The sequence below is a fragment of the Trachurus japonicus genome, chromosome 3 (genome assembly GCF_045865225.1).
Source record: "Trachurus japonicus isolate A0001 chromosome 3, Traja_1.0".
NCBI lineage: Eukaryota > Metazoa > Chordata > Actinopteri > Carangiformes > Carangidae > Trachurus > Trachurus japonicus.
This window is the reverse complement of record NC_140909.1, coordinates 30,089,199-30,106,008: the sequence shown is the minus strand read 5'-3', so window position 1 is coordinate 30,106,008 and position 16,810 is coordinate 30,089,199. Positions and strand designations below refer to the sequence as shown.

Here is a 16,810-nt window from a genome sequence, read left to right as displayed (position 1 = left end):
CTCTTCCTCTACCTCCTCCTCCTCTTCCTCCCCCTCCTCCTCCCCCTCCTCCTCCTCCTCCTACTCCTCTTCCTTGGCAGATGGACACATTTGGAAGCACTCTGCTGCACCAACACTGCCCACACTCCGTAGCTCCATCCAATGCAGATGAGATGAAATGAGAGGAGAGGAGAGTAGAGGGGAGGGTAGGGGAGGGGAGGGGAGGAGAGGAGAGGAGAGGAGAGGAGAGGAGAGGAGAGGAGAGGAGAGGAGAGGAGACAACTAGGCTGTAGGATAAAGAGAGGTTGAAGAGTAGAGGGGGAGGAGGAAGAGGAGGTCACTGAAGAAGAGTGAATAAAGGCAGAATGAGGGGTTTAGAGCGAGGGTGGAGGGGACAGAGTGGAGGGAAGACAAGTGACGGAGGAGATGAAAGAAGGGGCAGAGAGAAGGGGGAGGACAGTTGCCTTTGCTTCAGCAGTTACATGAACATCACTATCTTGTCTTTTGACACACTTCACTATGAAACTGGAGGCTGGTGGAGAGGAGCCGCTGCTCCTGCTGTACAGTCAGGAGATTTTCTCCTAAACTGAAACGTGCTGCATCGTTTTCCCATGTTGCACTTCACCGTCTTCAAGTCTACTTTGCTGCTGTTTTCGCAGATTTGAAATAACGTCGCCTCCGGCTTTGTGTCAGAGGCTTTGATTGGACTTCATCACAGATCCTTGATCACTGGTTCACTGATGATGCTCTGACATAACCCACTGCAGCACTATGATCAAATCTACTATACCAGTTTCTATTGGTTGAATAATTAATGAGCTGATCAACACAATATTCATTTCTAATAAGAGGTTGAAGGAAAATGTTAAACATTTCAGCTTCTACGAGGATTTGTTAGTTTTATTTATATTTATATCTTTGGCTTTGGACAGTTTGACTATAGATTGATGACATCACCCAGTGCTCAGACCCCTCCCCCTCCTCCTCCTCCTCCTCATGAGAAGCAATGTTCTGTTAAACCAAAAAGTAACTGATTGATAGATAATTGAGTTGCAGCTCTAGTGTGACGTGCCAGAGCTGAAACGATGGGTTCATTAATTGTTTAGTCAAACAACTGAAAATCGATCTAAAAACATTTTGGTCATCAGTGATGAAGATGATGTTGTGATACACTTTTTAGTTTTATAAAAGTTGAATTTGCAGAGAACAAGCAAAGAATGTTGGGAAATAGTGCTTTCCACCGTTTTCTGACATTTTGTCCCACATCTTGAGCATTGACAGCGATATTAATAATCAACTACATGTGTCACAGGTTGAGTTTTGTCTGTGGCTGCAGATCCAGTGGGTTCAGTCGTTCCTCATCATAAATCACTGACTGACAGGTTTTATTATGTGTTTATTTAAACTGAAATCACACCTGAACCCTCATTAGATTCCCTCAGTCTTACTGGTGCACGACTGCAGACTGACAGCTTTCCATCAGTCTCAGATTCCCAAAGCAGTTGGGAATACATTTTATCTCTGCGTAAGTCAACAATGTAGTTGTAGTTATTTATTTTTGGATATGAGGTGATGCAGGGGCCCAGTGGGTCACTAGGAAGGGCTAGTGTGTGTGTATAGTGGAGGACATACTGAGCAGTGTCTGAAACTGTTGAGAGGGTTTGGCCTTTTCACTGATTTCTTTTTACAACAGCAGAAAAAACAACCTGTCTCCTGCTGAGGAGAACCTGGACAGTGTTATATTGAGGATATTCAGGTTCAGTGCCATGGATGGATTTTTAAAACCAATACAGTTAAGTATCAAATTCAACTGTTTCAACTGTTATCCCACATCATTTATATTTAATAGATGCAGCTCACAGTGTTTGAGTGGAGGTGACCGGCTCTAACTCGGCCCAGATCGAGTCTTCGATGACCGTGAGCTGTGAACTGTAGCTGTCAGCTGTTCCCACCCCGCTGCCCTTTAAAGCCCCTAATTCCAGCACTTTCGCTCTTTGCTTGTGCTTTGTTCGCTCTTTCTCATTTTGCTCCTACCAATAACCCCCCCCCACATGACACACACACGCGCACGCACACACACACACACACACATCCAGCCTCCACCCACACACATGACAACATTTCTGTGGCATCCCCTTCTTGCTCCCGCTTGACATGTCATTTGTCAAAGTGTAACCCACATGCACATACAAGCCTACGCTCGCTTTTACACACACACATACTCATGGACACAAGGAAGCACACACTGACAGCTGTCAGTCAGCCCTGGGGCGTCATGGCAACAGCTTCCCAACGAGATGTGGTGAGAGATGAGATGCGTCCAGAGTCAGACCAGATCACACAGCTTCAACACACAGAAAATCAAATATTTTATTCTCAAATCGTTGATTGACCGACTGAGGCTCGACAGTAATTTTAATTTTTTATCCATCAGTCAGTTAAATTTTATTTGTGTAGCACTTTTCAGTCACATTAGTGCAGTTCAAAGCTTCACAGACAACTGTGGGGGGAAAAAAGGCAAGGAAAATCAAGTAACTAATCTTTTTTTTTTTATCTATACAAACACCCCCAAGAGGCAATTGATTTATAGATAAATGACCCCCCCCTGCCCCCCCACCACCTCCGGTGGCAAAAATCAGTAGAACAAAAGTAAAACAAAAATGTTCTATTAATTTCTTTTCTTTCTTAAGACTGACAGCAAAACACATGATTGTTGTTTTTGCCAAATACAGGTGACATCAGTGACACCAAATATAGTTCAGGTCATAAATTCTGTTCGTTCTGTATGTCTTTTGTAATTTGGAGAATTTTCCTCCCCAATTTACATCGTGGTTATATCATTCTTTTAATCATTATATGGACAGAGTTAGCCTGCAAAAATAGAGGTCTGGTGGTCAGAGTGAAAACAGGACCAAATTCTGAATTATTGTCTTAGTCCAACACTGTGTCTAAAGTGCTGAGATCAGAGAGGGGTCAGTTACAGAGAAGCAAAAGTACAAATAAAAAAACTATCTGTAGCTTCAATTATTAACTACAAAAAATGAATTAAACCAATCAAATGCACATATGGAAATACCACCAGGTTATGTACTACATGTAGGCCAATCCACTTCTCTCCATCACTTAACACCATAACGTTGTAACTTCAGTTGTAGTTTGGAGTCAGAGTTGATTCTTAAATTAAATGTATGTCTTCTTAAGGCGGCACAGATTGTTGATGATTTATATTGTGGATCAGATGGCAGCGTGTTGCTCATGGTAACAGTATCACCTGACCCATGGCTCCATGCTCATCAGCCTTGCTGAACAAGCTGCAGCACACACACACTGCTCAACCTGTCAATCACCAGACAACACACGTAAAGAGGTCCATTTCACTTTGACCCAGTATCTGTCTGCGTCTATCACTTGGGTCAGATCCAGTATAACCTTAGTCTAGAGTCTAGGCAAGGCAAGGCAAGGCAAAGCAAGGCATCTTTATTTATATAGCACATTTCATACCAAGGCAACTCAATGTGCTTTACATAAAGACAAAACATTAAAAGAGGAAGCATAAAACAGAATAAAAAAAACCAAAACACTAAAAACAGAGTTAAAAGCAAGAGCAAATAAACGTAAAATAAAAAAAATAGATAAAAAATAAATAGATAAAGTCTAGAGTCTAGACCGCCACATTTGATTTGGCCTCTGATTACATGTGCTGTAATATGTTTGTTTTTCCTGATCCAGACCCCAGGCATGTTGATAGCAGGTGTGTGTGAAGCCTTCTGTCTGACTGTGTGTTTGTCATGATCTCAGTTCCCTGCAGTTACAATGCTTAACATGTAAATTGTTCACCGTACTGTATCGGACCATGTGTGTCTTTACTGTAACGTTGCGACCCCCTACCCCCCCATTTCCCTCCCTCCTCTATCCCTCACCCTCCTTGTCTCGGGTGATCATCCAATAATAGCACAAATTATGCACAGCTGGTATTAATCAACACTGTCTAATTAGCACCTCAAAGCCACCTCGGTAATTGCCAAAAAAAAAAGAAAAAAGAAAAAGCATGAGGGAAAACATGGCCGCCCATTTCAGTGGGTACCTGCTGGTGATGTTTGAGGCCGTGTTCAGTTAAAAGTGAATGTGAAGTGGTTTAGAAGGAAACGTTTCTCCCACATCGTTACACCCAAATGATGTGTGATGTTTCCCTGCATGAGAAGAATCTTTCATGAATTTGCAGTATGGTAGTCTTTCAGTTTTCACAATAAAAGCACAGAAAACAGGAAGGGCATCTCAGCATGGCGTTAGAGATGACAGAGTCATACAGAATTTGCATCAGGGACTTTTGAAGCAGGTTTTTCTAATTTAGGACTCAATCCATAGAGATGAAACTGAGGACATCTCTGTTTCTTTTATTTTGACCATTCCTTTGTTATGAGTTATTACATTACTACTGAAGCATTGAACTTCCAACGCTGAGGTTTCTGTAGTGGAGTTCATTGATAGCAAAGGTAGAGGAGGCATGAGACATCAGCACAAATAGATTTCTGTTATTTCTTCTCATTTAATTCACTCCTTGGAAATAGAAAATCATCCTCTGACTTCTGCAGTGTTTGATGCATTTTTATCATCACTGCATCAACGCAGTGTCGATACCAGGAATAAATCAACTGTTAGCTGTTTGATTAACGGAAAGCATTTAATGTAATCTTGGGTGACATTCAAAATTTAATTTCTCACTGCAGTCCAGCCTAAATGTTATCACACAATAATATTATATGTTGTTTCTGTTAACAATACATAATTATTCATAATTTGTATCATTGATTATTATTGAATTATATTCAAATTAGATTTTGATATTTTATGTTTCAGATGTTTTTGTTATTGTCAGATATTATCAGGTGTTAGCCCAAAAACATAATATTTAGACACTGTCATTGGAAGCTCATACTTGTGGTTGATGTGTGGGCTGTTGGAGTCCCCTGCCACCGCCCAGTAAAGACAAGTGCCTTTCATAAAATGTAAATTCAGATAGTTGTATTGTGTCCACAAGTTTCTGTAGGGGAGAGTGGGGTAATGTGAGACACCGGGTAATGTGAGACACCCCCTATATCTAGAAAACGGAACACATTTATGGTCATCTGACCATTATGTTTTCAAGCCCCTTCCATTTCCCCATGGCCATGAAGGAGAGGAACTCATGATGCTGTGGAAAGCATGTTTTTTTCACAAAAATATGATTTTTGCATGTAAAAGTAAATTTTCTTGCGGTCAACCTAATCAACTGTTGTGCCAAAGCAAATTGATTCAGGTAGAAAAACTTATATGATACATGATGATGAACTACCAACACATAAAACCATGTGATGATGCTGGCTGAAAATTAGCCTGAATTTCTAAGAGAGGTCGTTTTTTCTAAAATGGGGGTGTTGGGGTAAAGTGAGACAAATGCTGCGGGGTAAAGTGAGACCATGGATATATTATAATAAATCCAAGAGTGAGACACTGTGAGCACACCATACACAAAGATTTACACTAGAATCTCGTCCCCCAAGCCAGAAATCTTGCATGATCAATGATCTGTAGCCACACTGCTTTGTTATGCTATGTGCTCTGAGTCAGCTCACTTTTTTATTGGTTAATTAACTCAATTTTAGTCACATTCCACTTTGTCGGCTCCCCCCACACACAAGAAGACTTTTGATCAATATGGTCACGATTGTCGGGGCCTACAATCTGACCCCCAGACTATCTAACTGGTTCTATCTGTCATTTGAATGTTAATTAAAACATTTTGTGTTGTATTTGATTTTGGTTTTGAGTCACTTTGTGTTGAGAAAACAAAAGTGCTTAATTGACCAATCCCCGTGATTCTGCTACTAGTCCGACATTAGTTTTGGGGAGTGTGGTTGTCAAGCTAGCTGTCAGGACTCTAGCTGTTACAACATGTGTTGTTATGGTAGTTTCAGAGTGGAAAAAGTAAGTGGATCAGTTTACCCCATTGATTTTTCTAGTTTGTCTCAGTTTACCCCTGAGCTGGGGTAAAGTGAGACACGAGACCACTTTTTTTTAAAACAATCATATTTTCACTGTCCTTCGTCCTAAATACATTCTGATAATTTCCATTGCTAGGCAACATCCTGAATTAATGGGAAATGTGTAAATTTTACTGATAAATCATTTTAGCTCGCTTAGAGGGGAGCAAATGTAAAAAGTGTCTCACTTTACCCCACTCTCCCCTATCATGGTTTTGAGGCTCAGAGTGAGGTGCTGTCTGACTGCTCCCGTCACTCAAAGAGGACACACCCTTAACTCTCCATAACGTACGCCTCAACTCTACTCGCCCTTTTTGGGTTTCCATTAGGTAAAATTACCTGAATCTGGTACCACTTTGGCCGAGGTTCGAAAACGGGTGAAAAAGGACTAAAAGGTGACACTGATGCAGACCACTGATCGAGAATCATCACTGTGTGATTGCGTCATTATCAATTGTTGTTTGTTGTTTTGATGTTTTAATTCCCGCCGTAGAGCTGTTAATATGTCATTAAGTTCTGATATATTTTCAGGTGAGAAAGTAACCCCAATATTTGATCCCCAATTTGCTCCAACATTTTTAGAGATGTGAGGAGCCGCCTATGGCATCAGCCAGCTAGGACCGGTCATCTCAGAGGCTAGCAGCCGGCCTGCTGAGATCAGTCTATATTAAATTTCATTTTATTTTATTAAGTGGCATCGCTATGACGACCAGCTACTCCATAGGCTGCACTATCCTGCAATGGAAACGACCTCCAGAATAGTAGCTACCATAGTCGAGTCTAATCAAGCTGGTACCGCGTAGTGGAAACGCAGCTTTAACCTTAACTAAATGTAAACTTGTGAGAATTTGCAGAAGAGACCAAAACTGTGTGACACTCAAGTGGTCAGGAGAGGAACTGCAGCTTCTGGTTCTTCACTGCTTCATACTGTATTTCAGCTTTGGAGGTTGATGCATCTGTTTTTAGCATCTGGTTGCACATACTGTCACATTAACAGGAGACAGCATGCACAGTCAGTGTCAACCACGTGCTAAAGATTTAAACTGATGAAAACTTAATTAAAAGCTGTAGATGTGACACCAGTGGTAGAAAAATAATCATTATAAGAAAAGTGATCTATAGCAATGCCCTCACAGAGTCAGAGGGAGCAGGATTGTACTCTGGGGTCTTGTTTACCAAAGGACATCAAACACTGGAGCTTGTCAAACTGCTGCGTTGGGACATCACAGGTCCACGTCTCTCTGTGGTGCAGAGCGAAGCTGCAGGTTTGTCCGTGGCTTTCCCTTGGAAAATGTGCGAGCAGTCTCACTAGGTATTGAATGGGGTTAGCTCTCCGAAGGCCCGTGAAGGTTTGAGGAGGAGCGCAGTCTACAGGACAAGGTGACCCACTTACTTGAAAAAACCATTTCCTTCCCCTCTCTCTTTCTTTCTCTCAATCCTTCACTTCTGCAATCCATTCCCTTCTTCCTCTTTAATAATCTCCTATGTTTTCCTGTACTGTGCGGTTTTATCTCTCAAACTTCACACTTTAAGAAGAAGAAAAAAACAAGAATATGATTAAACATTTACCACTAAAAGAATTGATTAGATCCGCTGATTTAAAGCTTCTAATGAACGCTGGCAATTTTTGACCTGAACTCAATCACTGTGTCCTTGCGGCTTCATCTCAGATAAAAGGATGTGAAGAAGTCTGTCAGTATCCATTGTGTGCATTCACCTAGCTTTATTATTAATCAATTGAGACACATTTATTTATATTAAATCAAATTTAGAGCGTTTTTAAATAAGGATTTTGTCAGGCTAGCTCAGCTTCAACCACTCAGTCACTGTGAAAATCTTCAGTAGATTTAGTGTTAATAGTTTTTATTCAGTCAACAAACATTTCAGAATAAACAGAAACAATACAAGCAGACATAAAATGTCAATGCTTCTACACTATTTGCCTGCCTGTACTTTCTTTCTTTTCTAATCAATCTGCCCAGCAAAAAGAAAAGAACCGTGCTCACAACCTCCGAAACAGCTCTGTTGACCAACCAGTTGAAAACCAAAAGGAAATGACACATTTTAAATTTATATTATCATTGTTGCATATTCAAATCTTATCGAAAGAAACACACGTCCTTTTATGTTGCAATCATTTGTCCACTAACTTACACTGATTTAACGGACACCTCTCAGATCACATTTACCCTGTGCTGACTAAAAACCTTTTGTAGCCTACACAACCTGTGACTCACTGTTATTAGGCTCTGAACATTATTTACATTCATTTATTATAATGTCCTAAATTGACTAATTTCATAGCATGCTGATTTTGAAATAGTGGATAAGTGTGATCACAGTCACCAACCTGTTTATTAATATGTATGTAGTAAGTATGTCTCTTGTAGTAAGAGAGTTGGGCCCCTCCCCCCACCCACATTCACCTCCAAACAGTGAGTTGTACAGGCTCTATAAGGGAAAGTAAGCAGTAATTTAAATATACATGTAATCTAATGTATAACGAATTACTATAGACTTGCTGTGATATAATTTATAATTGTTTCAATGTTTAGTTTTTTTCCTTCTCTTCGATGCCATGTTTTATTTCCCTCTCCTTCTATCTGTTGTGTTGTTGTTATGAAGGATGACCACTAAGAGGTGCTACATCATCACATCAGAAGCTGCAACGAGCTCCACTGTTGTCAAAATGAATGAGGGGCCATTTGTTATGATGCTGCTTTTTATATCCATTTTACACACACACACACACACACACATAGACACACACACACACACATGCATACACATACACATATAAAAACAGCATCAGGCTGTTTATGCAGACTCAGACTCAGCTCAGGGTTCATGTACCTCGTCATCCTCTGGTTTTCTGCCGTCATAATTTGGCATTTCAATATTTTCCTCCTTCATTGTCGTTCCTACTCGCGGGTCGCTCCCTGTGTGGTCTATACCGTGTCCTCCCGTCTCCTACCCAGAAGCCTTTGCGCTCTGTGGGTCAGAGCCAGCCCATATTCTGCCCCACTTACTCCTGCAAGACACGTGCCTGCTGGCCTCTGAATATCTGCTCTGCATAATGGGTTTGTGTGTGTGCACACACGCATGTGTGTAAGTATATCCATATGCATGAGTTCAGTGCATGCGTGTGTGTTTGTGCGTGTGTGTGTGTCAGCGGTTGTGGGAATGTGTGCGTGGTTGTGTCAGCCTCTGCTGTTGATGGTAATTTGGGGAAGCTCATGATGTTCTTTTCTTATTGTTTTAAACTGTCAAATGTATTTATTGAAGATGTTGAGCTGGTCATCGTTTGAAATGTTGTTTCACCTTCACTGTTTTACACACTTTTCCCAGGCTGAGTGACAAAGTCATATTATTTATTGCAGGTTTTTTTTTTATTATTAATACAAAATGCTCTACTTGACTCCTGCATGATTTAACTTGCAATTTTAGCTTAAAATACTTTTGTTACCACTTGAAATTATTTTGCAGCAACCAGACTACTGATTTAGTTGTTTTTGTTTGGTTAAAGCTTATGAGCCTACAGTAGTTGCGCTTTAACCTCAGTTCTGACCAGTAGTTTCTGTCTGTCTGTCTCTCTCTCTGTCTCTCAGCCCTAGCAGTCATGGTGAGGCAGTAGGCACTAGGAGGAAGCTGTACAGTGCAGTTCCTGGGAGACATTTTGTAGTGGTTCGTCCATACACCGCTCAGGCCGAGGGAGAGATCAACCTCTACAAGAGCGACAGGGTCAAAGGTGAGTCCAGTCTCTTTGGTCTTCCATCTGCAGCACACACTAAGACTTATACAGCATGTGTGACCCTGCAACACAACACAAACATCTCAACAACACAGTGGAGTACTTGACTGTGTAAGATAAGAAAAGATAAGATAAGATAAGATAAGATAAGATAATATTATCCCTCACTGGGGAAATTTAAAGCAAAAATAAAAGTACAAAAACAAAAGAATAAAACTATAGGAAAACATTTCAGAATTCTTAATAAACACAAAACTAAGGAGAGTGTGACATTAATATGAAAAGTGCAAGATTATTATGGACAATTAATGGGTTAGTTGATGCATTCATGTGGAAGCATCATTTTAATACTGCAGCTGGTAAAGATGAGACCAATTTAATTCTATCCACAGCTGATCATTTATTCGTTAATTAATTAGCAATTTTTATTTTGTATATTTAGCAAAGTAGTAAAATAAAGCACCATTGACCCTGACCTGAGAATGTGAAACAGAAATTCACAAAGGATGAAAAACTCAGAAAAATGAAAACTGAAACAAAAGGCTCTGATGCGTCGTCTGATACATCCCTGATGAAAGTGACTGACTGGGCTCAATGGGAACTGAATACAGATGCTGAGTTGCAGATACTGCATCTGTAATTAACAGTCATGCATGGACACATGTAATGCAAGATATGTGCAGAGACACGTCCTGTTTACTCAGTGACCACGCCTCAGAAGAAAAACATTTACACAATACACTCTTAAAATGACCACAAAAAAACATCAGTTGCCATGGAGAAAAATCTAATTTTACAACCATAAAATCTCTGTCACTGCTGAAAATGCCTCATCTTTCGTCCTTAACTGAGAAAACTGAAGGAGATATTTAACTTAACTGCAGCGGAACACTGTTCAGACCCACAAACCTTATCTTGAACCTCAAAGTTTCCAAAGTTACAAAACACAAATGAATGAATTTTGAGGAAATGCATGTAAAATTAGTTTTTTGAGTTTTTTTTTTCCCATTTCAAGGCTTAAAAACATCTGAATATTTCACTCTGTGAGAAACGTCACAGCTTCAGTGAGCTGGAAGAAGATGACACAGAATTCACAGCATGTGATAGTGACTGTGGGAGAAGATACAGTTTTCCATATTCAAAGCTCCGTGTTTCCTCTTCTCTGGGGTTTTATTTGAAGTGCTGATCCATAAGAAAATATAAAAACCATCTCAGCGTAGTTTTCCATCCCCTCTCTCGGGTTTCTCTCTGGAGCTCTAGTAACAACAGGTCGGTGTCAGCCAATCAGGAGAAGGGAGGCTCCGAGCCTTTCCTTTTATTGGCTGTTTTCTGAGTGATCCAATAAAAATAGAGCATGTTTCAGGTAAAACAAATCCTGCAAGTGTTGGATGGTTAGACCAGTGGGCGGGGCTTAGTGACTGCTTTGTTTTGACATCACAAAGTCACAGCTGGTTTTAAAGCTCAGTTCTGTGGACTGAGGCTTTGATACTTTCACAGTATTAATATAGAACCTACAGTCGACCTGTTTTATAATCACACTAGGAATACACATTTAACTTTACACTGTGTATGAGCTTTAATATAAACATCTACCTTTTATACTGAGTGGAGCTTTGGTAAACACGTCTTTATACTGTATGGGGCTGTTTGTACTATGAACCTTTGAAGCTGCTTAAGGGGAAGAAACCTGTTTGTAGACGAATTCAAATCAGAATGAAACAAACCATGACTGTACAAAATTCCTTCATTTATTCTTTCATCGGCGTAAAATCTGCAGATAATGTGTTGTCAGGTTTCATCATTGTGAAGATGCAAGTAGAATCAGCTAATTAACAAACAGATGTTTATCTACATCACACTGTAAACAAATGTCCAGATGTTGGCAGCAGAGCCTCTTCATTTCCACGCAGGCTGATGTTTGATCTCTTGAGGAAGTTTTTTTTTTTTTTTTTTTTTCTGAGTCTCTGAGCTCCGTCAACATCTCCAGCAGCAGCTGAGGCCTCCTGCAGCTCACACTGTTAAGTGGTGACATTTTATCAGAGCCTCAAACAGATTTGTGACTGTGACTTTGTGACGGTTAATAGTGTGACCCATTCATCAGCTGTGTGGTGAAGATTGTCACAGTCTTGTACTGCAGTATTTTAAGCACCTAACTGTCAAGTTGTACCAGCAGATATCTTTTTACCAAATTCAAATGTGGCATTTAAATGTAAAAAGTGCTTTTAATGATCTCTGCAGACACTCTGTTCTTTTCTTTCATTGTCTAACTCTGAGACTAATGTCATTTTTCTTCCTTCTCCGCTCTCTCTCCCCTTGGTCCAGTTCTGAGCATCGGCGAGGGGGGTTTCTGGGAGGGCAGCGCCCGTGGCCAGGTGGGCTGGTTTCCAGCCGACTGTGTGGAGGAGATCCCGGCCAAGACCAGCGATGAAAGGAGCTGTAAGTCTAATCACTTGGGGCTGTGTGTCGGTGGGAGGTGGGACATTGACTTATGTAGGACACGCACCGTTTGCCTTCACCCCACTTTTGAGAAGAGAGAGGAGGGAGGCGGATGCAAAGAGTGGAAGCTGAGGCTAAAATGCTGCAGGTTCCTGAGGCGCTGTGATGGCACGTGGCCTCTTTCTCTCCACTGCATGAGCTGCATGTGTCTCTCTCTCTCTCCCTGTCTCTTTCTGCCTCCCCAGGCTGTGGTGCACAAAGCTAAGCACTACACTGCCCTGCTAACTCAGCTGTGCTCTAATGTCCTCTGGGTGCAGACTAATGAACATATCACGGCACGCTCCGTCCCCCACAAACATCACATTTTTCCCTGTCCTTGCACTCTCTCTCTCTCTGTGCTGAGCGGTGTCAGAGCAGGTTTTTAGAAAAGACCCCTCTTCCCTCTGTCTGTCATCCTCTCTTCCCCAGTTCACAGTCGTCTTCATCCTCTGGTATTCTGTTCTCTGACAGTGTTTAATTATTGACATTATCACAAAGTACAGTGTTGCTGGAGTAGCCTCCCCCACACCCACCCGCTCTCTCTTACTCTTCCCTGCTCTGAGGAGAATGTCAGCGGTGATAGAGGCAGATGGGGAGCAACTTGTTCTTTTTTGTGTTTGGCTGTTTGCCCTCTTCTGGGTGGCTTATTCTAAAGCCTTACCCAAGGCCATTGGCACGGGGGAGCTCCTCTCACACTGTGTCACATCCAAATTGCCCCCAGGTCTGCCTGCAAAGAAAGGCTGTCAAAAAATGGGAACACAGTATGGTGGCTCGCAGAGACCCGTTCAAAGGCAGCCTTGGCCAAGGCCACAGGCCACAAGAGTGTGTGCGTGTGTGTGTGAGAGTATGCCGCAGTCGGATGGACGGTAAGAGTGGTGGCAGCTGAGGTGTGAAAGACTTCCATGTGACAGGTTGTGATCAGAGATGTGGTATCGAGCCGTAGTTTCGATTTTCACCATCACTTCACCATCCACACATCATCCAGGTGTGTAGCAGGAGGTGTGTTAAAGCCCCAGTATGTAACTTATTTGTTTTTTTATTAGCAAAAATCAAATATGTCTTTCATAAATCCGTATTTCACTGAAGTCGAATCACACCCGCATACAAATGAAAGCTTTCTCGTACCTTAGAATGAGTTGTTACAAGTCGTTACAAATACACAAGTGGGCGACGCACCAAACCGAGGCGGCCATGTTGCATCGCCATTTTTTACGTTGAGTGGCAGCGTGACCGTAGGTAACCATAGAAACTCAGCGGAGCTGTGGGCTCGGCCTGTTAAAACTGTCACCACTGTGTAGTGTGAGGAAGGACGGAGGCACTGGTGTTGCATTCAGGTGCAGTCAGGCAGACGGCCGTCGGCAAACCAACCAGATGTCATTTTACTCCACCAGAGTAAGACGGTAAAACAATACCACATCACCATGATAACATACTGTATTGTCACGCCTGTATTGTTTTGCTTCATGCTGGCGGACCACTTGTTTACATAGACGCTTGTTTATCCTGTTACATGCAGCGTCTGTTGTCTGTCTGACGTCTGCCCCATTTCACCTGAATGCAAAATCAAGAATACGTTCAGATATGCAGATGGGGGTCATTCCTACATATTACCTTTAAGAGTTGGTATCTGCAAATACTGAGTGGAATGAAGAAAAAAACAACACAGAAGTAATTATTCAAGTTTAAGATGTTTATCTTCCTTATCTCCCATATGTAAGTCTGCAACTTATCAGGGTTTTATGTTTTACCTTTCCCCCCCATGTACACACAAACACAATGATTTAACTTAAACACCTTCAGCATTTAATCCCTCTCATTCAGTAGATCATGTGATGCGGCAGGATTAAGTCCTGTTTAGACACACTTTGTTAGGGTTCAGGTTTGGACCCATGAGAGTTGAAGAGCTACGCATGTAGGAAAGAGCCAAGGAATCTCTCTCTCTCTCTCTCACACACACACACACACACACACACACACACACACACACACAGAAACACAGCTCAGTGGTAGTGTCAGGGGGCTTTGGTCTCTCAGACCAGAAAGCAAGCACTGCAGGTTTAAGGTTTAATGCTTTACTGTGTGTAACTGAGCTGATCGTGAACCCAAAACAGGATCTTGACTGTAGCAGTGACATGGACATTTTCTTTTTTTTTTTAGCAGCATTACAAAACAATCAATCAAAACACGCGAGAACATACATAGCAAGAGCAAGGTAGCACTGCGCCACTTGGCACCCCTTTGGTTAACATTTTGCCCTTTCCCTGACAAAGGCCTTTTTGGCTGAAACGCGTTGGCATGTTTTTATTCCATTAGCCATGTACTAATAAAGGCGTTTTAATCATTACCCTGAGTGCTTCAGATCTCTTTATATGGTCACTGGTAGATTGACGCTCTTTAGAATGATCATTCATTCATTAAGCTGACAATGAATGATGACATAAAGATAGTTCTCAGTGCAGGAAATCACATCATCTCAGGGAAAACAAGAGGTTTCCAGTGACAGGTGCTGCAGCTGCAGTGATGATGAGGCTGAACTGACTAACGTCCCATCTGGCAAATATGTGTAACATCAATTTCTCTATCTCATTTTCGCATCACTCCCTCGTGCTGGGAGGTGAAGTACGAGTAAGGGAAGCAAGGAGGGAAAAATAAAGACCTGGAAGGAGTCCAGAGAGGGCTGTACACACACACACACACACACACACACACACACTCAGTTATACATATGAACACCTGACAGAACAATGATACACAGATGCAGTGTACAGTAACATGCATATTTTCACACAGCACCCAAATAACTTGCACACATACACACCTACCATGCAGCACCATCTGTATTGATCTGTGACCATAGAAACCAGCTGGCCTCAGTCAGACAGCAGTTGCTATGGAGTGTGACCATGTTGTGGATCTGTTCTAATACTAATACTATTCTCTCTCTCATTCTTCTTTTTTTCCACATTAACCAAATGTTTTCTTTCTTCTTCCTCCTTCTTTTTATATAAAAAAATCCACTGAGCTACAACCTTTTTTTTTTCTTTTTTTTCCCCCTACATCCGCCTTCTTCCAATCTGACAACTGTGGATGTAGAGTCAGAGGGGGGGGGGGGGTGTTCCTGTAAAGATGACAAGATCTAAGCCGGATCAGAGGAGATGGAGTTTCTGTGAAAGTGTGACAGCTGGCGTGAGAGAGAATGTGAAGGAAGGACAGAGAGGGAGGGAGGGGATTGGGGGGAGGAGGAGGAGGAGGAAGAGGAGGAGGAGGTGAATTGGACAAATAGATGAGACAGGAGGTCTTCACTCTAGAGGTCATGTGTGTGTCTATACTGAAGTTTTTATACAAATTCAAATCTATTTTGACAATCTGCTGTGTAGATGAAATGGAGCCAGATGAAATTGTTGTGTTGCGCTAGTTGAGGCCTTTGCTTCTGTTTTTTATCTTCTACTCATTCATAATGTTTGAAAACCTTTTTTCAATGTTTCCATGATTATTTATCCAATGTGGGTAATACAAAACAAAAAAATATAGATATAAGCTATAAACCAAAATTTATGCAAAATTTCCACATCAGAAAATTGCATTCATCTGTTTGGATTGTTCCAGAAGTGATTTAGTAGTGAAATATCTATTTTTTTATCTGTTCTTAAGTTTTGCTCATTCTGTGGAGTAGGATTTGTGAGCATACTTTTTCTGCTCCAAACTTATCATGTAACTGGTTTGATCCCTTCTGTCTCTGTAGCTACTGCAGCCAATAGGAATGACCAATAAAGGTGAACGACGTCAATCTCAAAGATGGCAGATGATACAGTGCAAGACAATAAATCACCAATGTACAGATGAAAAGCTGTAAAAAAGAAAAAAAAAAAAAGACTCAAAATCTTCTAAACAAATTATTGGAGCAATATGCAATAAGTCACACAGAAAAAAAGGAGGGTCCCAGGTCAAATGGTCGCTGAGATATTTATCTTTAGTGAAAGGCTTGGGTTTCAGGGTAAAAGGGATAGTTCACCCAAAATTCAAATTTCACTCATTATCTCCTCACCCTCATGTGGACTAAGGGCTGGGAGAAGTTTCAGAGTCCTCCGTGCCTTCTCTGAGTTACAGCGGGGCTCCGTGCAGCACTGCATGCCCATATGACGGTTGCGAACGGAGCTCACTTTTCTTCGTCCAAAAAGACACACCAAAAAACATCCAAATACCTCCACAGTGCTCGTCTGTAATGTCCCTCTTGTATTGAAGCCCCAACATGAGAAATTGTTCCAAAAAAAATTAAATAAGTCTATTTTTTTAAGCTTGTTTGTAGCGGAAGCTCCCAGTGTTGCTCTGCTGGAATCTCACGCGATTTGCGGAGCCGTGAACTGGGTGTCAATGCAAATCGCGCGAGATTTGGACGGACCAGGAAGAGCAGTGCTGGGAGCTTCCGGTTCAAGTTGAAAAAGTTGCAGCAAAGAGCTCAGTCATGACAGTCAGGGCTTGGACAGGCCACCACTCAGCTGTGTGCACGTCATGATTTTCAAGGTCATATTCAAGAATTTAAAGCTGCCTCTAATATCCAGTAGATCAAATGAGTGTTTGCTGAGTG

The 16,810-nt window shown here is 41.6% G+C and overlaps 1 protein-coding gene across 4 annotated transcripts in view; it reads left to right on the top strand.

Moving 5' to 3' along the window:
• Window positions 1–16,810, top strand: part of LOC146990132 (SH3 and multiple ankyrin repeat domains protein 2-like) — a 233,315-nt gene that overhangs the window by 155,998 nt on the left and 60,507 nt on the right. For all 4 annotated transcript variants that reach the window (XR_015035061.1, XR_015035060.1, XR_015035058.1 and 1 more), the window contains exons 13-14: window positions 9,608–9,747; window positions 12,073–12,186. Coding sequence is in view for 1 of the 4 variants with exons in the window: in XM_085769271.1 (XP_085625397.1) it covers window positions 9,608–9,747; window positions 12,073–12,186 (254 nt within the window). In the remaining 3 variants the exon portion in view is untranslated. The remainder of the gene's footprint in view (window positions 1–9,607; window positions 9,748–12,072; window positions 12,187–16,810) is intronic.